This window comes from Cyanistes caeruleus, chromosome 10 (genome assembly GCF_971803275.1).
Source record: "Cyanistes caeruleus chromosome 10, bCyaCae1.hap1.1, whole genome shotgun sequence".
NCBI classification, from domain to species: domain Eukaryota; kingdom Metazoa; phylum Chordata; class Aves; order Passeriformes; family Paridae; genus Cyanistes; species Cyanistes caeruleus.
The window spans coordinates 10664213-10685306 of NC_141710.1; the positions used below are offsets into that span (position 1 = coordinate 10664213).

The following is a 21094-nucleotide window of genomic DNA, read 5'->3' on the forward strand; positions in this document are numbered from 1 at the left end:
GAAAACAAAGAACTCATTTCCTCCCCATTTCCAATTCTGTACACTTCTCTTTAGCTTAGAGCAAATGTTAGTAATCATCATTATTCTGTAGAGGGAAGTAATTTTCATATCAGCACAATAAACACACTGAAGAAAACCTGGCAGAGTTCAGTGTCTGAATGGCTTGTAACTTGGCCACAGCACCATATATACTTATAAGGACAATATAAAAACCCTTTTTCAGATGAGGCTATCACTTGTTACTCAACACAATTTAGAGAAGGGGCAATTTTATAGAACAACTATTTGGAAGAAAAACAAATTTTCTCATCTCAGTGCTAGATGACTTGAATTTAGGGTTACCCCCATTCCTTTGCAGGATTTAAACCATATAACTGAAAATATTTTGTAGAGTACCTGTTCTCCACTATGAGGAAGTGGAATATTGCTGTGGTTTCCTTGGGCTGGATATGTATGAGGGGCAATAACACTACTATCACATGGCTGAGCAAGGAGCCAAGGTAGGAATGGTCCAGACTTCGAACAAAGCAATCCCAGGCTCTAAACAAGAAAAGGCAACAAAACAATATAATCGATGATTCTTCTCTTCAGAAAACATTTCAGGTGAGTCATGAGAAGCACTTTAAACTATTTCAGCACTGTGATTTAGATTGCTGTCCAGAACAAAACCAAACAGTATATTCAAGGACAGAAATATCAGGGATGTCACTCTTTGGGTACACCATCAGTTCACCTGCAACACAATTCTGGGAAGTCATCCTTGTATCTCAGAGCTGTTCTCAGCGTGGTCATCATCTTCACCCTGACCGAACTGACGTGTTTGGGACCCATGAGCATCATTAAGGACCTCAGGCTGTTTAAAGCCTAGAAAGGTGAAAGTCACTTTAGTGTATTAGGTACTCAGGAAAACATGTAGGAGTCATATTTCCTATTAAAATCACACTACTCTTGCTTAAGAAATCATACTCTAAGGCATCAAAATTAGTTTGATGTTTTAATAAAGAACTTGGGTTTAGAAAAAAAATAGGGGGTGAAAGGGAATCTCTAATGACAAGATTGTAACAAAATCCTACATTATTTAGGCTGTTGACAGACTGATGAGTGAAGAACTGTGGACACCAAAGGAGTTAATGATTATAGATGTCTAGTATAAGACATGATTAACTAAATATCTCAAGCTGAAAAGAGATGGCTTAGGAAATATAGAGAAAATAAACAAACTTGCATTTAAAATAAAAACCAAACCAAGAAAACCCCAACAGAGGTGGCATACAACTGCTCAAAGAAGTGGCTGGCAAGCATCAGAGAACAGGTAATAGCTCAGCTGTCAATGAAAGACAGAAGAGAAATACTGAGATGGAGGAGACATTTCAGTCACAGTAACACTACACCAAACAAGGTAGTAAAATGTCCTGCATGACAGATCAGTAACACAGGAATAAACCTGAACTTGAGAAAAGGTCATGCAAGGGAAAACTCACCAAGAACAAAAACCAGACGAAAAGACACAATAGCAAGTGCAGCAAAAGAAATGCTATACAAATTAAGAACTTCAGAAAGCATGAAGAAAGGGGGCTATGAAAATGAGAACATTTTAACATGAATATCTGAAAAGCAAAGAAACACCAGAGAAAATACAGTCTATGAACACAAAGGTTATGTACATTCTAGCATGGAAAACTTCCTGCAGAAATCATCTACACTCCCTCTGTGAAGAGGCTAAAAGGCCAGTCTTGTGGTTAGAAGCACTGCCTCAGCAGAACTTTCACTTTGTCTCAACTGTGAGCCTTAGTTTCTCTAAATGCTCCCTACTGCAAAGCTTAAAGGAGCTGTTCTGCAAGAACCAAAACTAAGGAAGTCCAGTTTCTCTTGGATTTCCATTCTTTACCTTTACCCTTTGGTATCCTTACATAACCCCATGCAGTAATTCCAGTTTTCTCCCATATTCCCTCATCCTCCCAGTGGTGTTTGTTTCACAGACTAAAAATCATACGGTTGGATTTCTCCCTGTAATTCCTGGTTGACTGACTCGTTGCATACACCATGTCTGACTGAAATATGTAATACACTATCTCACCATTAAAGAAATCAAGAACTTCTGAGCTTACACAGAAGTCCTACCCACAGTGAGACCATCAGTTTTAAAGAATCATTTTGAGTCCATAGTATCTTTGAGACTTCCATGACAGTTCCACGATCACACAAGTAAGTCTGGAATATTAAAACAGTCCTTGCTTTTTTTTGTTTTAGTATTCAAAATTAAGTTTACACACCATTTTTTTATCCTCAATGCCAACACTGGAACTCAGTAACTGCATGTTAAAAAAAGCCAAGATACCAAGCAGTTTAGGTTGCAGATAATCAGCCTGTGAAGAGGAAAAAAAAAGTTAAACCCCCAAATAATCTTACAATCAATACAGTCCAAAGCCTAAGAAATTAAAAAGCAGGTATGAAATGCTAATTCTGAAATACATATGAGAAGAATTCCAAACACATAGCTACTTAAGAAATACCAGTGTTATTGACAGACATCCCTATTAAGCTGTGGGTTTTGCTGTTTTGTAGGGTGTTAGGATGTACACGTGTGTTGTTGGTTTGCTCAGGCACTTTTGTTTTGATTTGGTTTTATCCATACTTGTTGTGGATTTCTCTGTTACAGATACACTTAATAGGAAATGTCAGCCTTTCTTCCACTTTTTACCTGAAATAAGTGATATTCAAAGAATGGCAAATTGCCTTCGCTCTCACAACGGTCAAGAAGAAATTATTGAAAAAACTAAGCATAAAGATTTTTATGTCCTTACCATTTGTTCCGGTGAGGTTATTTCCCTAGGTCCCTGATAGGGATCATCCTGAGAGGCAAATGAAGCCAATATGGACAAACCATTGAAGACTTGCTGGTAGTGCTCCCCGATCCGCAGCAATAGTTCATTATGGAGGCCTTGGTAGTCCTGTCTCAGCAAGCTGCCCAGCTCTATCTCAGTCTCATTCTACAGTCAAACACAGTCTTCATTTAATCACAGTGTAATTAGCACACAGAGATGGGAGGCATTGGGCTCTGGTTGGTTTGTTATAGAAATCAAAGGAAAAGCTTTCAAACAACTCAATGGTAGACAAACTAAGCTTTTAGAATTTGCTAAGCTTATGAAATATCTTAGAAACATTCCTCAGAGCCAATGGAAGTGATTATGAAGAAGAACAAAACTTCTGCATATGCAACTTCCCAAACTCTGCTTTGCAATACCTGAATTTAAATAAAGCAGAAAGCTCACTATGCATCAACTGTTGCTCCTATTCTGCAGGTGTAACAGAGCAAATGCCAATTTACCTTGAGGTAATGCAGCGCCCGCTCAAGCTCATCCTTGGTGCAGGAACAGACCAAATGAGAGAAGATGTATTTGAAGTTATTGATTAAAATCTCTCTTCGGTTCACATTCAGTTGCTTTGCTATGGTTCTGATAAGTGTGGAGGCTGCAGGACTGGCCTTGGCTGCAAGGTCAGGAAGCAAAACTTGCAGGGTCCGCTGGTAAATTAAGAACTACAGTTATTGGAAAAAACAAACAAAAAATCCCTCCAAAACCCCATGGTTGGCTAGGCTAAGTTCCATTTCTGTCAGTACCACAACACACCTGTCTGTTCATAATTATGACCATAGATATGAACAGAGAAAAACTGTAAAAAGTTGAAAATACCTAGTAAAAATGCAGATATAACTAATTACTTCAGGAGCCACTTCATCTAATCCATACTAAGAAACGTGTAAACTAAAAGTGAGCTAGCATTTCTCGTGTCAATCCAGATTCTCCACAGAAGGAAATCTTAAAAAGCCCTCAAAAGAAACCAAAAAGCCAATATGCCCACATACAACACTTGCCCGGCCTATGATTAAGCTAGAACATTGCTGACTTAACAGTTGGGCACTTTCCACCTACCAAAAAGCAAAACACAAGTATGATTCTGAAGCTACTTAGGATTCCAGTAAAACAGACACCTAACCAGATCAGAAAGATCTGTATCCACAGAATGGTAGCTTTCTTCTTTTAAAGTAAGAAAGCTGACACCATGCAAAAATCACACCTTACAAAGGATGTCTCCAAGTGCACTACATCATTAATATAGATATACTTAAAGAGCATTCTAAACTTTAGCTCCTTATCCATCATAATATCCATTGATCCATATCCATTGAATTGGTACTGTAGCTATCCCTCTAACTCCTTGATAAAACCATTCCTCTGCATTTCAGCTCTCAATTGTAGCATTCCCAATATAAAATGTGGATTAAAATTGAAATTCACAAGCACAAACACAAAATATCAAAAGGACTGACCAACTTACTGAGAGAAAGTGATTTAGATCTGGAAAATCAAATACTTACTGAGAGAAAGCGATTTAGATCTGGAAAATCAAATACATTGGCAATCTCAGATAACATGTCCAGAGCCATTTCTCTCTGGTGAGCAGCTGTTTCTTTCTGCAGCTCATTGCCCTGGCATGGAGCACTCAACACCACCATCTGGCTGGAGTGCAGGGATTCCACTAGAAACTAAGCATAAAGAAAAAAGTATTTAGTATTATTTTCCCCTTGTTCACTCCCTAAAACAAAACACAAAAGTTTCACTGGTCTTTCTATGCATCTGTTTTTCTCTCTCATTTATTGCACATAGATCTGTGATTATTACTTTGCAACAGAACTGAATTATCTTCCACTTAATAATTACATTCAATTTTGCAACCCTGGATTCAAATACTGCATTATTAAAAAAATATTCAAAATTAGAAAAGTCTGCTTTTGACAATTCTCTTTTAAATAGAACTTTTTGTCATTAGACAATGGCTATAACAAAAAACCTAAATCAATTATGGCAAAATTATGCCTGCGAAATGCTGAGTTCAATTCCAATTTTAAACCACAGTGTCTTGAAGCAATAGTACTACAGAATGCAAGGGCCTCTATTTCAGAATGAAGCATCTAGGGAATAAAACAGAGAAGCAACAGTATTGAGGGGAGATCACAACGAAGTCAAAGATTTTCCATTCCTTCCTGAATGCTTGTAGGGTTTATTCCCTAAAACCATTTCTTTCTTGTCCTATGAGACTTCACCTTGAGCAATATTGCAATTTTGACCTTGAATTCTATTTTCAAAATACACACAAAGAACCCAAATACATGCTCTTTCTAAACCACACCATCTTTTTACCTGACAGATTGGCTTCTTGTACTGACTGAAAAAAGCCTGCAGTTTTATGGCCTTGGCTGCTGCCAGGGCCCGGATTTCTGTGTATGCTGCTCCGGCCACTGAAGCTGTCTTGGACAACAAACAGTGCAACAAATGCAAGAGGGCAAATGGTACCAAATCTCCTTTGGATGCCCTTACAAAGTAAGCAGAAGAGAAAGGATTAAAAAGGAAAACTGAATGGTTGCATTAATAAAATGACTTAAGAACATGGAATTGCCTTCACACAAAATAAGTCATGGTTGTATTTGCATGGTTTATCTGTACTTTCTATGACAAAGCAGAAGAAAATGAGGAATGTTCCACAGAAATCAACAGCTCTGTACAGTTCCAATGGACTCAGGGAAAAGATGACTTCAAAGTAAGAAATTTAATCTTACACTTAAAGAAAGGGCACTTTGTATCACAAACTGACACAACTTGGCAATTTTCAAGTTACTATCAAAAATACCTTCCAATATCTCCTGTTGTGAGAATCAAGGTGTCTTTTAGCTCATTATTTCTTGATATTTTGGCATTTGTGTAGGCTTCTTTCATCCTTGAAACAAACAACTGGTACATAGGAAAACAAAAACAAATTAATGTTAATGTTTGACACTAGTGAAACAAAAACCATAGTAAGTTAGGAACAAAACCCAAAAATAAACATTAATTCACCTCTTTTATGAATCCTTCTTCAGAGTCCAAGGATTCTAGTATGTTCTTTATGCAGTCACTGAAAGCCACTCGTACATCTTTGTCTGGATCTTCCATTAGATTTAATAAAGACCCAACAAGAATCTTCACACTGGACTCATCAGTATTAAAATCCAGGTGTTTGCAAAGATGAGGTATATTTTCTATAAATGCTGGGTGGCATAATTGGAGGAGGAAAGAAAAACATATTTTTAATACTTTTTCAAAATCTACTGAAGTTCACAAAAGAGTGATGCAAACAAACCATAAAGCACACTTTACTTTTTAACCAAAAAAATAAATATTGTGAAATCAGAGAAGATATTTGAAATTCAGATTTTATCAAGTATTACAATTTTAGTATATATAGACCAAATTTTAGCCAAGGTAGTTTAAAAAGAATATCACTGACAACATTAAATAACAGCAGTGATATCAATTGAAATACAAAATATCAATGCATCAATAAAAATATCAACAGAACTATTAGAAACCAAACACAGAATAAAAGGAATGGGGAAAGGTACAGAAATAGTGACTTAGTACCTCAGATGAAAGATTAAAATGTTACTAAAGGTAAAGCCACATACCTAGCTTTACTGAACTGGGTGCTTTGCTCTCAAGGAGAATGAGAAAGGGCTTGAAAACACAGGCTTGCACAGAAGAGGTTTTTCCATGAGCAGAAGTCACAGTAAGGCTGCTACACAAAATATCATGAGTAACATCCTTAATAGCAGCATCTGCTAAGGAAGGTCGTACATGGAATGGACCGGAAAGACAACAGGATAACTTCCCAACAATGGCAGCACAAGCCTCCTTGACCAGCTCAGACTCATCTTGGATTTGATTTCTGAAATGGAAACAAAAATGAAATTGGTTTAATAGATCATTTACCTAGAAATTTGTTTTTCTAGATTGTCTGAATTCTCTAACTATACTGACAGTACTATCAGGACAGCTTAAGGGTCTGTCCCACTAAATCATCTTTGTCCTTTTCAGATCACCCTCTTGCTCTGTTAAATGTCCGAAGTAGCAGTGGGCATGGTGAGGCTGGCATGCTGTAAAGAAGAAACTGAAGACTAACACAAAAGGACAGAAGACACCAAGAGATATATAAAAAAGGCAGAGAAGCTGCAAAGATTTTAAGAGATGTATGGACAAATACAACAATAGTGACAAAGACACTTCCCTTCCCCACTCTAATTTAAGCTGGGATCTCCAGCTAGCAAAGGAACTTGCATACTGACATGGTAAGTGAACACTATTCTGTCACACAGGCATCATCATGTGCACCATCCTGTTGATATTGGATGATTTCTGAAATCAAGATCTAGCAAATTTCATAATAAACAAACATTTACTTTTGTTCTTATACTCCATTCATCATTTTCCCATTTTTCTTTTTGCATAAGGACAGAAAAGCTGCATTAATACGTACAAAAGAGCTCTGGGAATTACGCTGCAAGACTGCATAGGCTGAAGCAGGAGAGAGAATCCTTTAACACAAGTAGCCCGAATTACTTCATGGTGACTTTGTAACGCCCAGTGATAAATTGATTTTCTCCAATCCAGATGAATATTTCTTGGGAAGAGAGATAGAAGGAACACACAGTGTGACTGGGTTTGGGGGGCTAAATAGAAAAAACAAAGCAAATAATTACTTGATTTAAACTTTTAACCATCAATCATCATAAGAAGGCAAATTAGGTAATTTTACTTTAGAACAATCATTCCAAAGTGGAACTAGGCTTTATACACTTTAACATACTTACAGAAACTCTGTGCAGTTTTTTGACTCAAAACTAGAGGACTAAACCCCCAAAAAGATGGCTTAAAAGAAGATTCATCAGGATGGCTGTAAATCCAGGGCAGAGACAGCAATCCACATAAGTCATCAAGAATCTGATCACTCAGTGGAATTTTCACTAGGAGAAAAAACCAGAAAAACAACAACAAAAATAAACTTTTCCAGCTCTACGGAGTTTATAAAACATTTTATATTCTCAATTTGCTACAAAATACTATTGTTTCTATCAACAAAGATGAGTATCACCATTCCCACATGTTAATATCCTACTTTTTAGGCATGTAATAATAAATCATGTAGTGTTAAATCAGAATAACCTAAAAATCTAATTAAACAGATGACAGAATGTAACACATGAGCAGTATAATGAATATAACTTTGGTATCTCTGGATTTGTGCACAGACTTTCAGGTGGACTTTGAGGTGTCTGGTAAGCTGAACTCATAATACCATTTTAGTCTTGGTAATTGAGTCTGTCCTGCATCCTACTAGTTACTTTTAAAAAAACCATGGAAGTACTCAATATTTTTGGTACCACATATGCCATGTCTGCTGAAGCTGGTTACAAGTCTTGAAATTACTGAGTGGAGCAAAGGTAGTAAAGTATGCTGCCTCTGTGTGTCTTTAAAAGAGAACTGTTACAGTTTCTTCCTTTTTTATGTATTTTCACTATCCCCACATATACTCTTGATCAGATAAAAATCAATAGAAGTACAGACAAAAGGTAGATGATGTTCAAAAAAGAATGCAAATGAAGGTCTCTAAACAGAAAATAATGCTCTTTTTTATTTAACCTTTTTTGTAAAAGAGCTGGAATACTAGCACAAAAGTCATAATTTCAGTACCTCTATCAAAACAGACTTAATACAGTCAGATGAATTCCTAGTTTACAAAAGACATCTTAAAGGGTTTCTTACCTTGTGCATATAGCAAAGCATCTAAGATTTTTACTATTCTGTCAATAACTTGTTCTAGATTAACAATCTGCGTAGCAGCCTCTAACAGGTTTCTGCAGACTTTCACTACTCTTGTGGTAAAATCAGAGGAAATCCACTTGAACTGTATATTCACCATTGAATCTGAGGAGCTTGGAGTATTCTTACACGTATCAGAGTCACATGGACGAGACACTCCATGCTCTTTACTGTTAAAATAGAAATCACATCAATGCAACAAATGCAACCAACGCCACAAACAACATTTAATATTAACTGCTTGTAAGCCAAGTTACTATGAAAATGTACTTCAAAACGTACAGGATCCATCCAATATTGATCCTGATACACAGACAAGCATTAAAGTAATTACTCAAATTGTAACGAGAGTTACAAGAAACTCTTGGTCCCATAGTTTTCCCTTGGTACCTTTACCTAGTGGAGTCTTTTGGGGGAGAACAATGAACTATGCACAGAGCAGCCAGTCGCAAAATTACAGCAATTCCTTCCACGGTCTGAAGAACATCCCCTGGCAGAACTTCTTCCTCGAGGAGAGACATTAAGGATGCAGCTTTCTTAGTGATGGTATTCCATAGAGCACTCTTCAGTTTCATGTTTACAGGGCTAAGTCTGTAATTTGACCATAATAATTATTTTCCAACACATGCTTTATTTCACAAAAGATAAATAACCATAGCAAAACCAGAGCTAATCCATAATTGATACAAAATTCGGAAAATATCAAATGAAGTTTTAGCTTAAATGTGTTCTTTGGAAGGAAAAGATTCTAACTCTGAATTTTAGTATGACTCATATCAGACTTACCTGAAAGGCTAAAAATATATAACTCTACAGTCCTTGGAAGGTCTTGGTAAGCATAAAAAGGCAAATGTTACACCCATCTTTGAGAGAGGTAAAAAATGAGAATCCGTGGAACTAAAACCTGTCAGCCTAATCTCACTCCTTAGGAAGATTATGGAAAAAGTCTTCCTTGAACTCATTTCTACCTGCAGGAGGGACAAGAAGGTGACTGAAAACAGCCAGCATGCATTTATGACAGGCAAATCATGCATTTGATTCCTTTCTACAATGAGACAGGCAGGTCTGTGGAGAAAAGTGGGCTGCTTTTTCACAAGACTACAACTGCCTACAAAATTAGGCTGACAAGAACTTCATGAAGGTCTGTATGACAAGTCCTGCAATTGGCAAAAAAACCCTGATGCAATTGAACAGACTGAGAGCTGACTAATTAATGAGCAGCTTTGGAGAAAATTACCTGGCAGGCTTGTGGAAAAGTGGAATATTACAGCAGTGTGACCTTGTTTCAAAGAAGGTCCACTACATCCTGGGCTGTACTCAAAAGAGTGAAGGCTGATCACAAGCCCACATCTGGAGAGCAGCATAAATTTTGAGTGCCCAAAGACAAGAAAGAGATCAACTTCCGGCACAAGTCCAAGATAATCAGGGAGCACAGCAGAAGCAGAGGCTGAGAGAACTGGTTTTGTTCATCTGAGCACAACTTGAGTTAACTAGACCTGCTTTAAGTACATCCAGTGTAACAGCACAGCCACACAATTCTGTCACACTATGGACACTCTCAGCTTTGTTTTCACTGTGAAAAAATGAAAATAATTTTCATTGAACACATACAAAACAGTCTCTTTGATAAAGTTAGGCTTAAAAACCACTGGTAGATTTTGATACCTCAAAATATAATTTATATTTTTTCCCCAGATGCTCTTTCAATCTGTGTAAGAAGAAACTGCCTCAAGAAGTTGCCATTTATCATTCAATAGCCAAATTACTATAAAAGTAGCTATGAAGTTTCATACATTAAAGGTACAGGCGGTTTCTTTGGATGTTTTGTGGGTAGGCTCAGTCGTCGTTTTTTCTCTGGAACTTCATCACTGCTGCTGCTCCACCCATCAGTATCTGAGCTCTCCAGCTGGTTCTGCTGAAGCTCCTCAAAGATTTCTTCTGTTTGTGTTTTTAAAGCTGCATAAAGTGGACTCACCAGATACTGGGACAGACAAACAACAGAGGCACCGTGATGTATGGTCTGCCTTACTTAAAGATGTGGTATCACTTCTGACTTATAATATAATATAATAAATAAATATAATAAATTGCAAAATAACACAGTAAAAAAGTTTATTAAAACCTTTTGGTTCAAAAAAAGTTAATTACAAGATGAAAACTCTTATGAGTGAGCAATGAAGTTTCCTGAGCTGCTACCAGAGAGGATGCAGCTTGTTCAGCTGTTTTGCAGTTCCTGCCATAATACCTTGCTACCAAAGCCATTAAACAGACACACAAAGTTTAACAAACAGGCAGGATTCACAGAAGAATGTGTGGAATAGAGGCACTCAGCATATCAACAAATCATTATCAACACCTTGTTATGGTTTTTAACTAAAATAGGGTTTATTTAGGTTGAGTATCAGGAAGAAATTTTTTATTAGGAGGGCGGTAACACACTGGCACATGTTGTCCAGAGAGATGGTGGATGCCCCATCCCTGGAAACACCCAAGGTCACACTGGGTGGAGATCCGAGCCCTGATCTAGTTGAAGCTGTTCCTACTTATTGCAAGGAGTTGGACTAGATGGCCTTTAAAGGTCCCTGCAAACCTAAACAATTGACTCTATTTAATTTAAACTTTTCTACCTACCTGTCCCTAACAAACATGTCTAAGAGCATATGGTTGGAAAGTAAGAGCATCTCAAACTACTGCCCACTGCTTGCAAAGCTGCCCTCATGTGAGTACACTCTGGGCTTTATTCCCGTCTTATGATTATGGACAGACAGCTGTGCCTGCATAGCTTATGGACAGTTTAATATACCTGAAAAACACAGGAGTCCAGCTATGTGGGCCTGATTTTCTGAGTCTGAAAAGGTTTTCAGCCTGTCAGTGGCTGATTTCTTTCCCAAGGGAAAGTTTCTTGAGAGAGTCTTTCTCTCAAGGATAATTTTTGTAAATAACTTATAGCTCTCAAAACAATTCTGTACAGCTGTGCTGATTGTGTTTCTCTTGTTCCATCAATGGGACTAGAGAGGTGTTGTTCCCTTTACCAACCATGTTAACTCTGTATTAGAGCACCTTATAAAAGGTACCAAAAAGCAGACAATAAAACCCTTCTGATCATCTTCCTCTACCTGCTGAACTGAACTTACGCTTCATTATTTCATGTCCAGCAGCAACACAGCTATTTCCAACAGATTTAAGAACCCTGACCTGTACAAACATGTGAAACAGTTGAGAAAAAAGGAGTATCAACCTAAACACACAATTAAAAATAGCATTTTCTAGATTTTCTTCTTTGCACAGATACAGGTTTTTGTATATGATCTATTCACATAAAAAAAATCAGGTTTTAAAATAAACCTACCTCTTGTTCTTCCTGAGTTCCAAGCACATTCACAAAAATTCTACATATGGTACTGATACGGGTTTTTCTTATTTGTAAGGCAGATTCATAGCCAGTTGGAACAAAATCCAGAAAATACTGCAGTATATGGCAAAAAGCAGTTTTCAGCTTTTCGGACTGAAGACACCTAAACACATCCCCTTCAAACAATGAGCAGAGCTTCTCTAGCAGCATATTCAAGTAGACAGGTTCAATATTTTTGTAAGAATCCACTTCAAAAGGCAGCAGTGTCCTCACCAACAGTAAGAGTGGTTCTCCAAAGAGTTCTGATTCCTCTGCATCCATTTCAAGTGCTGATTGTAGAATTTCAAAAAAGACCCTGAAGAAAACACTGGCCAGCTGTTCTGGAGGTCCTCCTAAATGAATTAACTTCACCACAAACTTCATTGCCAAAGTCTTAACTTCTGGACTGCCATACTCTAACAGGGAGCAGCCTATCCCCCAGAGAATAATATCTTGTCTTACAAAAAACATATCTGCAACAGTATTTGTCAGAATAGACATTAATGCAACTTCCAGATATTCTACATTTGCAATACCCATCAGCTGTAATGGTGCCAATCTTAAATATCCCACTTTGTCACTTATATTGCTGGAAAATCTCTTTACAGTCACTGGCCAGACCAATCCATCTCCCCAGCGATGCATCTGTGCATCTCTTTCATGCAAGATGATTAAGTCTTGAAAAAGCTGCAGCAAGTCTTTAGTTAGTGCTTCAAAAATGGAGGAGCTCTTCATTTTAAACAGGAAAAATAAAGAGCAGATGACATCACAAATGTTCTTTTGCAATGTGCTGCAGTTTGGAGCTGCAGCAATACGAAGAAGCCTTGTTATGATCCAGTTACTAAATTCTAGGACAATAAAAGAGAAACTTTATTAATTAGGATAAAAACTAAAATCTCCAATTGAGCACCTCCCTAAATGCAGATTACTTATCACTAAAACTAAACTCCTTGATATAAATGCATGTATGGTCAGTAAACAGTCTTCACTGGGACATTTATTCAGCAGATCCCATAGGAAAAGAGGGGGCAGAACATTGGGGTTGGGAATGGAAGACACACATTTTACACCAGTATTTCCAGACATTTTCCTCTGTCAAATAAACACCCTCAGGCAATTAGTACACGAACAGCATTTTTCATCAACACTATATAATAATATATCTATGCAATAGTAATAAATATGTCAAAATCTGTCCTGAGAAAACTCCATTTTCACAAGTGCTAATCCATTCACAATATTCAAGGTCTATCATCATAATTACTTATAAATTTATAATGATGAACTTGCATATCTGCCTTTTCCCCCCTTCTGTTCTTCTGGATGATCCCACTGCCTGCAAATTTAAAACCTGAAAATACCAAACTTCAGCATAAGCATTTTCAACAAACTCACCAATGCAACTGCATTCAGTTTCCTCCTGATTTCCATCCACATTTACAAACATAAGTGGGGAAGATTTCATGATATGTTGAATAAAATCAAGCAACATCACAGAACTTGGCTGTGAATCTGACTTCTTAATCAGTTCCAAAGCAACTTTAAAAAAAAAGAAGACAATATTTAAATCAGCATTGCAATAAACCACTTCAAAAATTTTGTTCACACCTCATGAGATAAATATTTTTTAAAATATATATAAAATACTATGATATAGTATTAAACCTTCCAAATTATTTATTGGGAGTATATTTTTTTAATCCATGAAGATAATTTCTTGCATATTGTAAACCCTCCATGTGACTCCAAACTGAAGAAAAGTATAAATTACTCATTAAATATTGTAAACCCCAAATGCATTAACATTCAGTTAAAATTCTATCCAACTGTGTGTTGAGTGAAGAATAGCAAATACTAAACTTTTCCCTACGTTTACAGTCTTGCTAGAGAAACAATGCTGAGACTTGTTTCAAACCTCCAGAATAGAAAAGGTTTTAAATGGTAACTTCAGCTTACTGAAGCAGAAAGTTTAACAAAATACTGAATATATCTCATGCTGCTCCATTGAAACAGGTATCTCAATCATACCAGATTTATCCAGATCCCCCAGGGATCCTATGCAGTTAGTTAGTAGAAGAAGGAAACTAACTGAGATTCAGACAATATTTCAATTCTGAAAAACACATGTGAATATAAAGAACTGCAAGCTCTGTTACTCGTGAACAGCGACCTTACATGACACTCCTGCTTTTCAATGTTGTGAGCACGTGTATTCACACAACCCTGCATTGCATTCAGCCCCTCCTTTGGAGGTGTGTGTGTATGGTTCATTTACATAGGGAACTTCACATCCTAACAGAAAATACATCATCAGGGACTTCTTTAAAAAATAAGTTAGAAATGGTACTGTATTCAACTAAAACTTTCTTAAAATGAGATTAAAATTTTATTTTTGGCAGGAATTACTTGAAGTATAAAGCAGACAGATAGGAACATAATGCTTACCAACATCTACATCTGTAAGAATTCTGTCAATGAACTGGCAGAGTATTTGTCTTGGTTTCTGCACGACTGTGTTGTATTCCTCTGGACTAGCACTAAAATTAAAAGAATGATATTTTAATGTTACCACTTTTAAAATACAAAAGAATTATTTGAATTCTATCTCAACAACTTAAACACTGATTTTCTTTTCTTCTAGAAGTCTTTAAAAATGGATACAAATTGATTTCTTGATGTTGTGTAGAGGTTTGGGGGGGATTTGGTTTGTTTGGTTTTTTTTAATTTTCTTGTATTAGTGACAGGCCTGTTCCTCAGCAGTCAGGGTTTGTAGGGTCACATCTTCAGTAAACTATGATATACTATATCTATCTATCTATCTATATCTCATATACCTCCAAATCAGCTCGCTGCCTACTGCAAAACAAAGCTACAGTGCTCGTGCTGCCATTGAAGCTCCAGAGCCCGGCAAGTTCCAGCTCTGCGGCTCTCAGGGAGCGCTCACAGCACACACAGCAGCAGCCCCAGGACGCCGGCTGCTCTGAGGCCACCAGGCCGCTCACGTCAGGATCTGCCAGCACCACCCGGGAGGGAGAGAGGGACAGACCCTGGCAGGTGGCGGGACAAGGAACCAGCTGAGGTGAAGGCGCGGGCACGGCCGCAGGACACCTCGCACACCTCCTTCTCCCCTTCCCCGCTACACATGCCGGACCCGCTTCCCCCAGCGCAGCACAGCGCCCGCATACACACGCCCTGCACGACGGCCACCGGGCCCGTCCTACCCAGCGAGCTCCCGCAGTGCGGGGATCATGGAAGCCATGCCCAGGCCCTGCTCCGCCATGGTTCCGCTTTGAATCGGGCGGCGCGGCGCGGGGCGGGCACGGCGAGACGGCGGCCGGCAGGGCCCAAAGCTCCTCCCCCGGCGCTGCTCGGATTTAACCGTTTCGTCCCCACATACGGAGCAGCCGCGGCGGCTCCGGGTCGGTCCCTGATGGCACCGGCGGGCAGCTCGCCACTCCAGCGGGGCTCTGCTGCGCGGAGCGCTGCACGGACACGTAACAGGCAGCGGGGCCGAGCGCACCCCGCCGAGCCTCGGCCGGTCCGGCAGCAGCACTGAGGGACCGCCCGGCCCCAGCGGGCGCCTGGCGGAGTACGGGCGGGGGCTCCAGGGGGATGGAAGAAAGGAAGCTTCACAGAGTTGAGAGTGGTTTAAGCAAGGAGGGGAGCGCGCGCACTGTGAGAAGCGGCAAGGAGAATATTTCGGTGCAAGCTCCCTCCTCGCCCGCCGCCTCCCCAGGTCGGCCGTGGCAGCACTGCCCGCGCAGGCGGGACGCACCTGGGTGTCAGGCGCGGGACAGCCCCGCCGGCCGCCGAGACCGGCCCGAGCGGCCCCGGCCCGCCCCCGCCATCGCCCCGCCCGCCCGGGCCGGCCCCACGGCGGCAGGTGGCGGCGGGACGCGGCGGGGCTGGCACTGCCCCTCAGGTGCTGCCGTGCGCCGCGTCCGGCGGGAGCGGGGCCGGGAGCGAGCGGAGCCGGCGGGGGAGCGCGTTCGGCCGGTGAGCGGGCTCGGCGCTTCTCCACACAGGTAGCGGTGAGCAGTGTAAGATATGCTTTTTCTTTTTTTGTTATTATTATTACTTTTTTTGGAACGTACGTTGCTTTATATTATGTTTCCTTTGCGAAACGTTCACGTGTGTAGAGTACGGGAGGTGTTGATGAGAAGGGACGCGGGCGGGCGGTGCTGGGGCTGAGCGGGAGCGTTTGGCCCCACCTGGACAGCGCGTCCTGAACGTTCAGGAGAAAAAAGGATAAAACAAGGGGTTATGGGCAGGTGTGAGCCGCAGAGACAACACGTGAGGGGACACTGAACTCTGAGCTTTGTTTTTGTCAGTAGGAGCTCCGGGTCTTTCCGCAAGTGTTTATGAACTTTACTTAGCCATGTTTTTGGGTTGAAATAAAATCCTCTCGGAGGGTAATTCTGTTGCCTGTTTGCGCTGTGCTAGGGCTGTGTCGCTTGCATGTAAAACAGACCACGTGTGTTTTAATTATTTGAACCATTTCAGATGAATGCTTTCGGGGAACCTATTGCTAATGCTTCATTCAGAAATAGTTATTTTTGTCCTGCAAAACACGTTTGTCATTTCAATAAAATTCTGCTGGCCTTTTAAAGGCTGGTAACTTGGCACAGACCTAAAATACTTAAAGAAACTTTACAAAATATAACTGGGTTTTTTCTTAGTTTGTTTTTCAGCGTATATTGCAATGTTTTCTACCAGCTGACTTTATGAAAAGTTTTTTCTAGAGTCATTCCTAGAGGGAAAGCAGGAACTATGAAGCTATATATGGTTGGTAAAGTAGAACTTCAATGGTTCAGGAGGACAAAGTACATCTGGGTTTTGTTATCAGTGTTATTTTGTACATAAAATTTTCTACCTCATTTCAATTTAAAGTATCTGTTATTGTGAAAACAATATTTTGGCTGTTAATTTCCAAGACTGAAATGACAATCAGACTAAGGAAGGTGTAAATTGTACTGCTTGCCAATTTGATGTAGAGTTGAAACTCCCTGATGAACATAAGAGAGGGCAGGATATTGTTGGTATACTAGAAAGTTTAAGAAGACTCTGTTATCCTAAGAAATAAACTAAATTTACTGAATCATAGGGTGAGTGATTGGTTTTACTGGTAAAGCATAGGTGTGCACATGAAGTGCTTAATAAAAAAAAGTTATTTTGTATGGAAGTCTCTGGAGACAACAGTGACCATATTAATACAGCTGTTGCAGAAATGCTTTCATTTGTCACAGGTAGAATGCTACATAAATTCATGGTACAGCTTCTTTGAGCATTTACTGAGCATGCAATTCAGGCTTTTTTCTTTTCTGTAGTAAGTACCTCTAACAATTTATTAGAGGGACCTCCTGCTCCCCATTCTTCACTGGGAATTTTACTTCCCAGTTGCAAAGCCCCATCTACTGACTTCTCACCATACCATCAAATTTCCCCAGCTCTCATGGTGTTAGAATTCTGACTCCACATGAGAGTGCCCATAACTCCATTGGGCTATGAGGAGGTAAGAAGTCTCACACAGCCTAGTGTTTTATAGACCCTCCAGGGAAACAGCACCTGAAACACCTGGTTTTCTTACTTTTCTTAAGCACAGGATAAGCATCTCCTTGTTTTTGTCTCATCTCATTATGTTGCACTTTTATGTCTCTTGGCCCCCCAGGAGGAGAAGCAGGCAGGTTATCATGCATTTGAAGAGAGTGACTAATTGCTAATGAAGATAGTGTGCTTGGAGACCTTTCTCTGTTTTCTCCTCCAATGCAGCTGTTTCACATTGGTGAAAGGAATCTTAGATGAGCAGAGCCCAGCTTGCAGAACTTGGGTCAGGGGAAGAAATTCATGCAGATAGGTACAGCTAAGAATTGAGTTCAGTGAATACAGCACTATCAAGATTTCTGCCAAAGCTGCTGTTAATTTTTTTTTAAAATGCTTTAATTATTTTTTTTTTCTGCTCTCTTCCCTACTTGAGCAATCCTCTCACTGTATAGTTGCATGATTCTTCCATACTCAGGCCTCTCTTCTTCTTGGCTTTCATTATTTCTTTACCGCATGCCTCTGCAGGTCATTGTACTTATTTTAAGACACTGAGTGACTTTGCATTGGACCAGCAGGTCTGAGGCCACAAGAGCATGTTAATTGTACTTTTGTACAATTCATTGTTTAATTCTGAGGCATTACCATTCATACTCTCTGTGGATGTCTGTGAGCTATTCTCCCAGGAGCTTGGCATGACTGCCGTTCAATCTCAGCTGTCCTGCAGGCAGACAAAAGGAGTACATGTAAGTGCACCTGTGTGTTTCATGATGCCTTCAGGATCTCTGAGCTGTGACCTACAGGCTCTGAGCAGAGGTGAGGGGAAATGCAGCCGAGATGGTGCATGGAGGTCCTGTGAGCTGGACTAAGCAGTCTCACTCAGTATCAGGGTGTGCTTATGGCTCCTCATCGGCAGGGCTGCTGTAGTAACACCCAAGAGGCTCTGAGTGCTCCAAGTCACATTTTGCTATGCTTTGTCACTGTACTGTAGCAGAGAATAAGGAAGCAATAATTATAAATCTAGTTCTAGGAAAAGATACTGAGCTGAAAAACTGAAATTGGTCAACCTATAACCTAGGTTTTAAGATCTTGGTGGAAGGTGTTGTCTTATTAGCTTATTTTCAGTCTGGCATTCATGGAACGAACAGTCAACTGGTGATCGTGGTATGAGTTGTAAAGCAGTATTAACAATGAAAATAACAACTGACATTGGTCAGATCAATATGGATCAGAAATTCCAGGTTCCTGATAGAATCTGTTCAGCATTACTGGATTCTTTATTAAGGTTTTTAATCATTTCTGTTGCTAAATATTTCAAAAAGGGCTTGAATATGAAACAGTAAGGATGATAATTTCTCTATTAACTGGTGTATTATATTTGTGATAAAATTACTAATTAGATTATTTCAGCTTTCATTCATCTGGTCACATGCAGGGAATGCTAAGTGTTAGCCATGGCCTTATTATTTACATAATTGTTTTGCTACTTCTAAGTGTAACTTGATGAACTCCTAGGTTTTTATGTGGAGGTGTGTACTTGCTATTACATACAGGTGTCCAAGGAGAATAAAGGTACTGCATCACAATAGCTCATCAAAGAGAATGGTATTGCTAAGTCTCAGAAATAAATTATGCATAAAGCAGAATGTGTGCTTCTCTACGCATGCTTTTGGTGGGAAAAGGATTATCAACCCACTTTCAGGGCTCTCTTGGCAGATGTTTCCTTAATAATAATAGTCACTAGGAGAAAAAAAAGCTGGATCCAGTATTTCCCACTTTCAATCAATTAGTGTATTCGTCCTTTCATCTCGTTAATAATCAGTGCTAGAATAGACTGATTAAAGACATTGACATGTAGAAAAGCTGAAATCTTAAGTCATATGTTATCAGCAAGATAGTATTTATTTGAATGTGATTTCAAGAATTGGTTTCTGTCAAAGATTCAGGACCTAAGTGTTTATTTCAAACCAGGTGTTCCCTAATAAGTTTTCTTTTCCAGAATTTTTATAGTTTGGAATGTTTTTGTCTTGCTTTTAACTCCACATCTCCCCTTCTCCCATTATGTTTGCACGTGTCCTACTGCTTCTCTTTGCACTAATTTATCACCTTACTACAAAGGGAAATGAAATTATTTCATTCATATCCTAGAGGTATAGTAGTATGAAGTTATAATTTTCCATTGAGCTGATTGTTTTGCTTCTGCAACGTTTCTAGTCCTTCCAAGCTTGAGTTATAAAATCAAGATTTAATTACTTGAAGCTAGTGAGGATTTCCTCTTCCCTTTCCAGGTAATATGATGTATTCAATGTGAAATAATTGAATATTAAGACATATTTCATTTTACTTATCATCACTCTTACCAACCACTGAATTGTGGCTGAGTATTTAATTGTGTGGGGCAGAATATTTTTCACAGCCCAAATTACAAAATATTAGAGCATGTAAATTTAGATTTTATCAAGAATTTATTTTTTTTAAAGAGTTAATTATCCTTTAAATCATATCAATAATTCCCTCTTTTTTCAAGGGGTTAGTCGTCACTTGCTTGGAGTTGCATACAGAGGTAACTACTTCACTAGTGCAAGACCTGTTGGACAAATTCTTCTAGAAGCTGATATCTTGTTTATCTTAATCATTGGCATTTTATATCTTTGATCTCTCAAGAGTGATTTCATTATTCTACCATTACCAGAGATTTTAAAAAAATAATTAAAACTAATGTCTGCACTCCTTAATATTTCCAGAATCTTTGACCATTCTGCTTGAAACTCAAACCTCCCGACTGGCCTTTTCACCATGGACAAGGTGGTTTGGTCACCTCCTACCAAAGCTGCTCCCAAGAGAAGCTTGGCAGCAGCACAAGACTTGCTTTTTGTCATGCCAGAGCAAATCCCTACTTCTGGCACTCTTGTTGTGTTTGTTTTCATAAGGTGGCTTCCACCCTGAAATGGTAGCCCTTGTGCTGTGTGAAAGACAGCTACTGGGTCAGCCACTCTGGGCTTTTTAATGAACTTCTGTCTGACAGACTGACTGCCTTGGGGAAAGTAGAAATTATGAATTTATCTAAAATAATAGAAGCACATATTTTGGCTGTATTCCAAAATTTCTTCATGCTTTCCCTCCTGATTTTTTTTTTGGTGTGGTAAATCTATGGAACAGACTCTTCTGCCTTATAGTTTATTCTTTAAGCTGCCATTCTGCTTTTTACTAAGTAAATTAACACCTAGGCATTTAAACTCAATAGGATTAATCCATATCAGCCCTCCTCAGTGAAATAAGCATATGTTGGATGAGTGATTGACTCGAGTCTGTGTGCTACCTAAGCAGTGCTTCATTAAGATGTCCCTTCATATGTGCTGCTTCCCACAGGACTCCTCACCCAGCAGGAGACAGACCAGCAATAGTGGGAAAGCTTCAGAAGGTAAGCATAGTACTGACTTGCTGAGTGACAGTAACAGCACAATAAATATTT

General features: G+C 39.2%; 2 protein-coding genes across 15 annotated transcripts in view; one reads left to right on the forward strand and one right to left on the reverse strand.

Moving 5' to 3' along the window:
• Positions 1–15867, reverse strand: part of ATR (ATR checkpoint kinase) — a 41133-nt gene extending 25266 nt beyond the window's left edge. Inside the window, exons 1-19 of one of the 3 annotated variants that reach the window (XM_023933149.2) lie at positions 15306–15867; positions 14530–14621; positions 13480–13623; positions 12043–12932; positions 10487–10674; positions 9090–9284; positions 8637–8863; positions 7685–7837; positions 7351–7543; positions 6503–6762; positions 5895–6085; positions 5689–5789; positions 5202–5373; positions 4379–4546; positions 3329–3523; positions 2805–2990; positions 2274–2366; positions 734–864; positions 397–540 (exon numbers count right to left, since the gene is read on the reverse strand). In XM_023933149.2, the coding sequence (XP_023788917.2) occupies positions 397–540; positions 734–864; positions 2274–2366; positions 2805–2990; positions 3329–3523; positions 4379–4546; positions 5202–5373; positions 5689–5789; positions 5895–6085; positions 6503–6762; positions 7351–7543; positions 7685–7837; positions 8637–8863; positions 9090–9284; positions 10487–10674; positions 12043–12932; positions 13480–13623; positions 14530–14621; positions 15306–15364 (3782 nt within the window). In that variant the 5' untranslated portion in view covers positions 15365–15867. Of the gene's footprint in view, positions 1–396; positions 541–733; positions 865–2273; positions 2367–2804; positions 2991–3328; positions 3524–4378; positions 4547–5201; positions 5374–5688; positions 5790–5894; positions 6086–6502; positions 6763–7350; positions 7544–7684; positions 7838–8636; positions 8864–9089; positions 9285–9479; positions 9662–10486; positions 10675–12042; positions 12933–13479; positions 13624–14529; positions 14622–15305 lie in introns of those variants that run through there. The other 2 variants (XM_023933150.2, XM_023933151.2) reach the window with 2 other exon arrangements.
• Positions 15868–15946: 79 nt separating this feature from the next.
• Positions 15947–21094, forward strand: part of PLS1 (plastin 1) — a 41251-nt gene continuing 36103 nt past the window's right edge. Inside the window, exons 1-4 of one of the 12 annotated variants that reach the window (XM_086845003.1) lie at positions 17863–17938; positions 18201–18368; positions 19837–19910; positions 20992–21043. The gene's annotated coding sequence lies outside the window, so the exon portion shown is untranslated. Of the gene's footprint in view, positions 16125–17707; positions 18439–19836; positions 19911–20149; positions 20186–20991; positions 21044–21094 lie in introns of those variants that run through there. The other 11 variants (XM_086845005.1, XM_086845007.1, XM_086845006.1 and 8 more) reach the window with 11 other exon arrangements.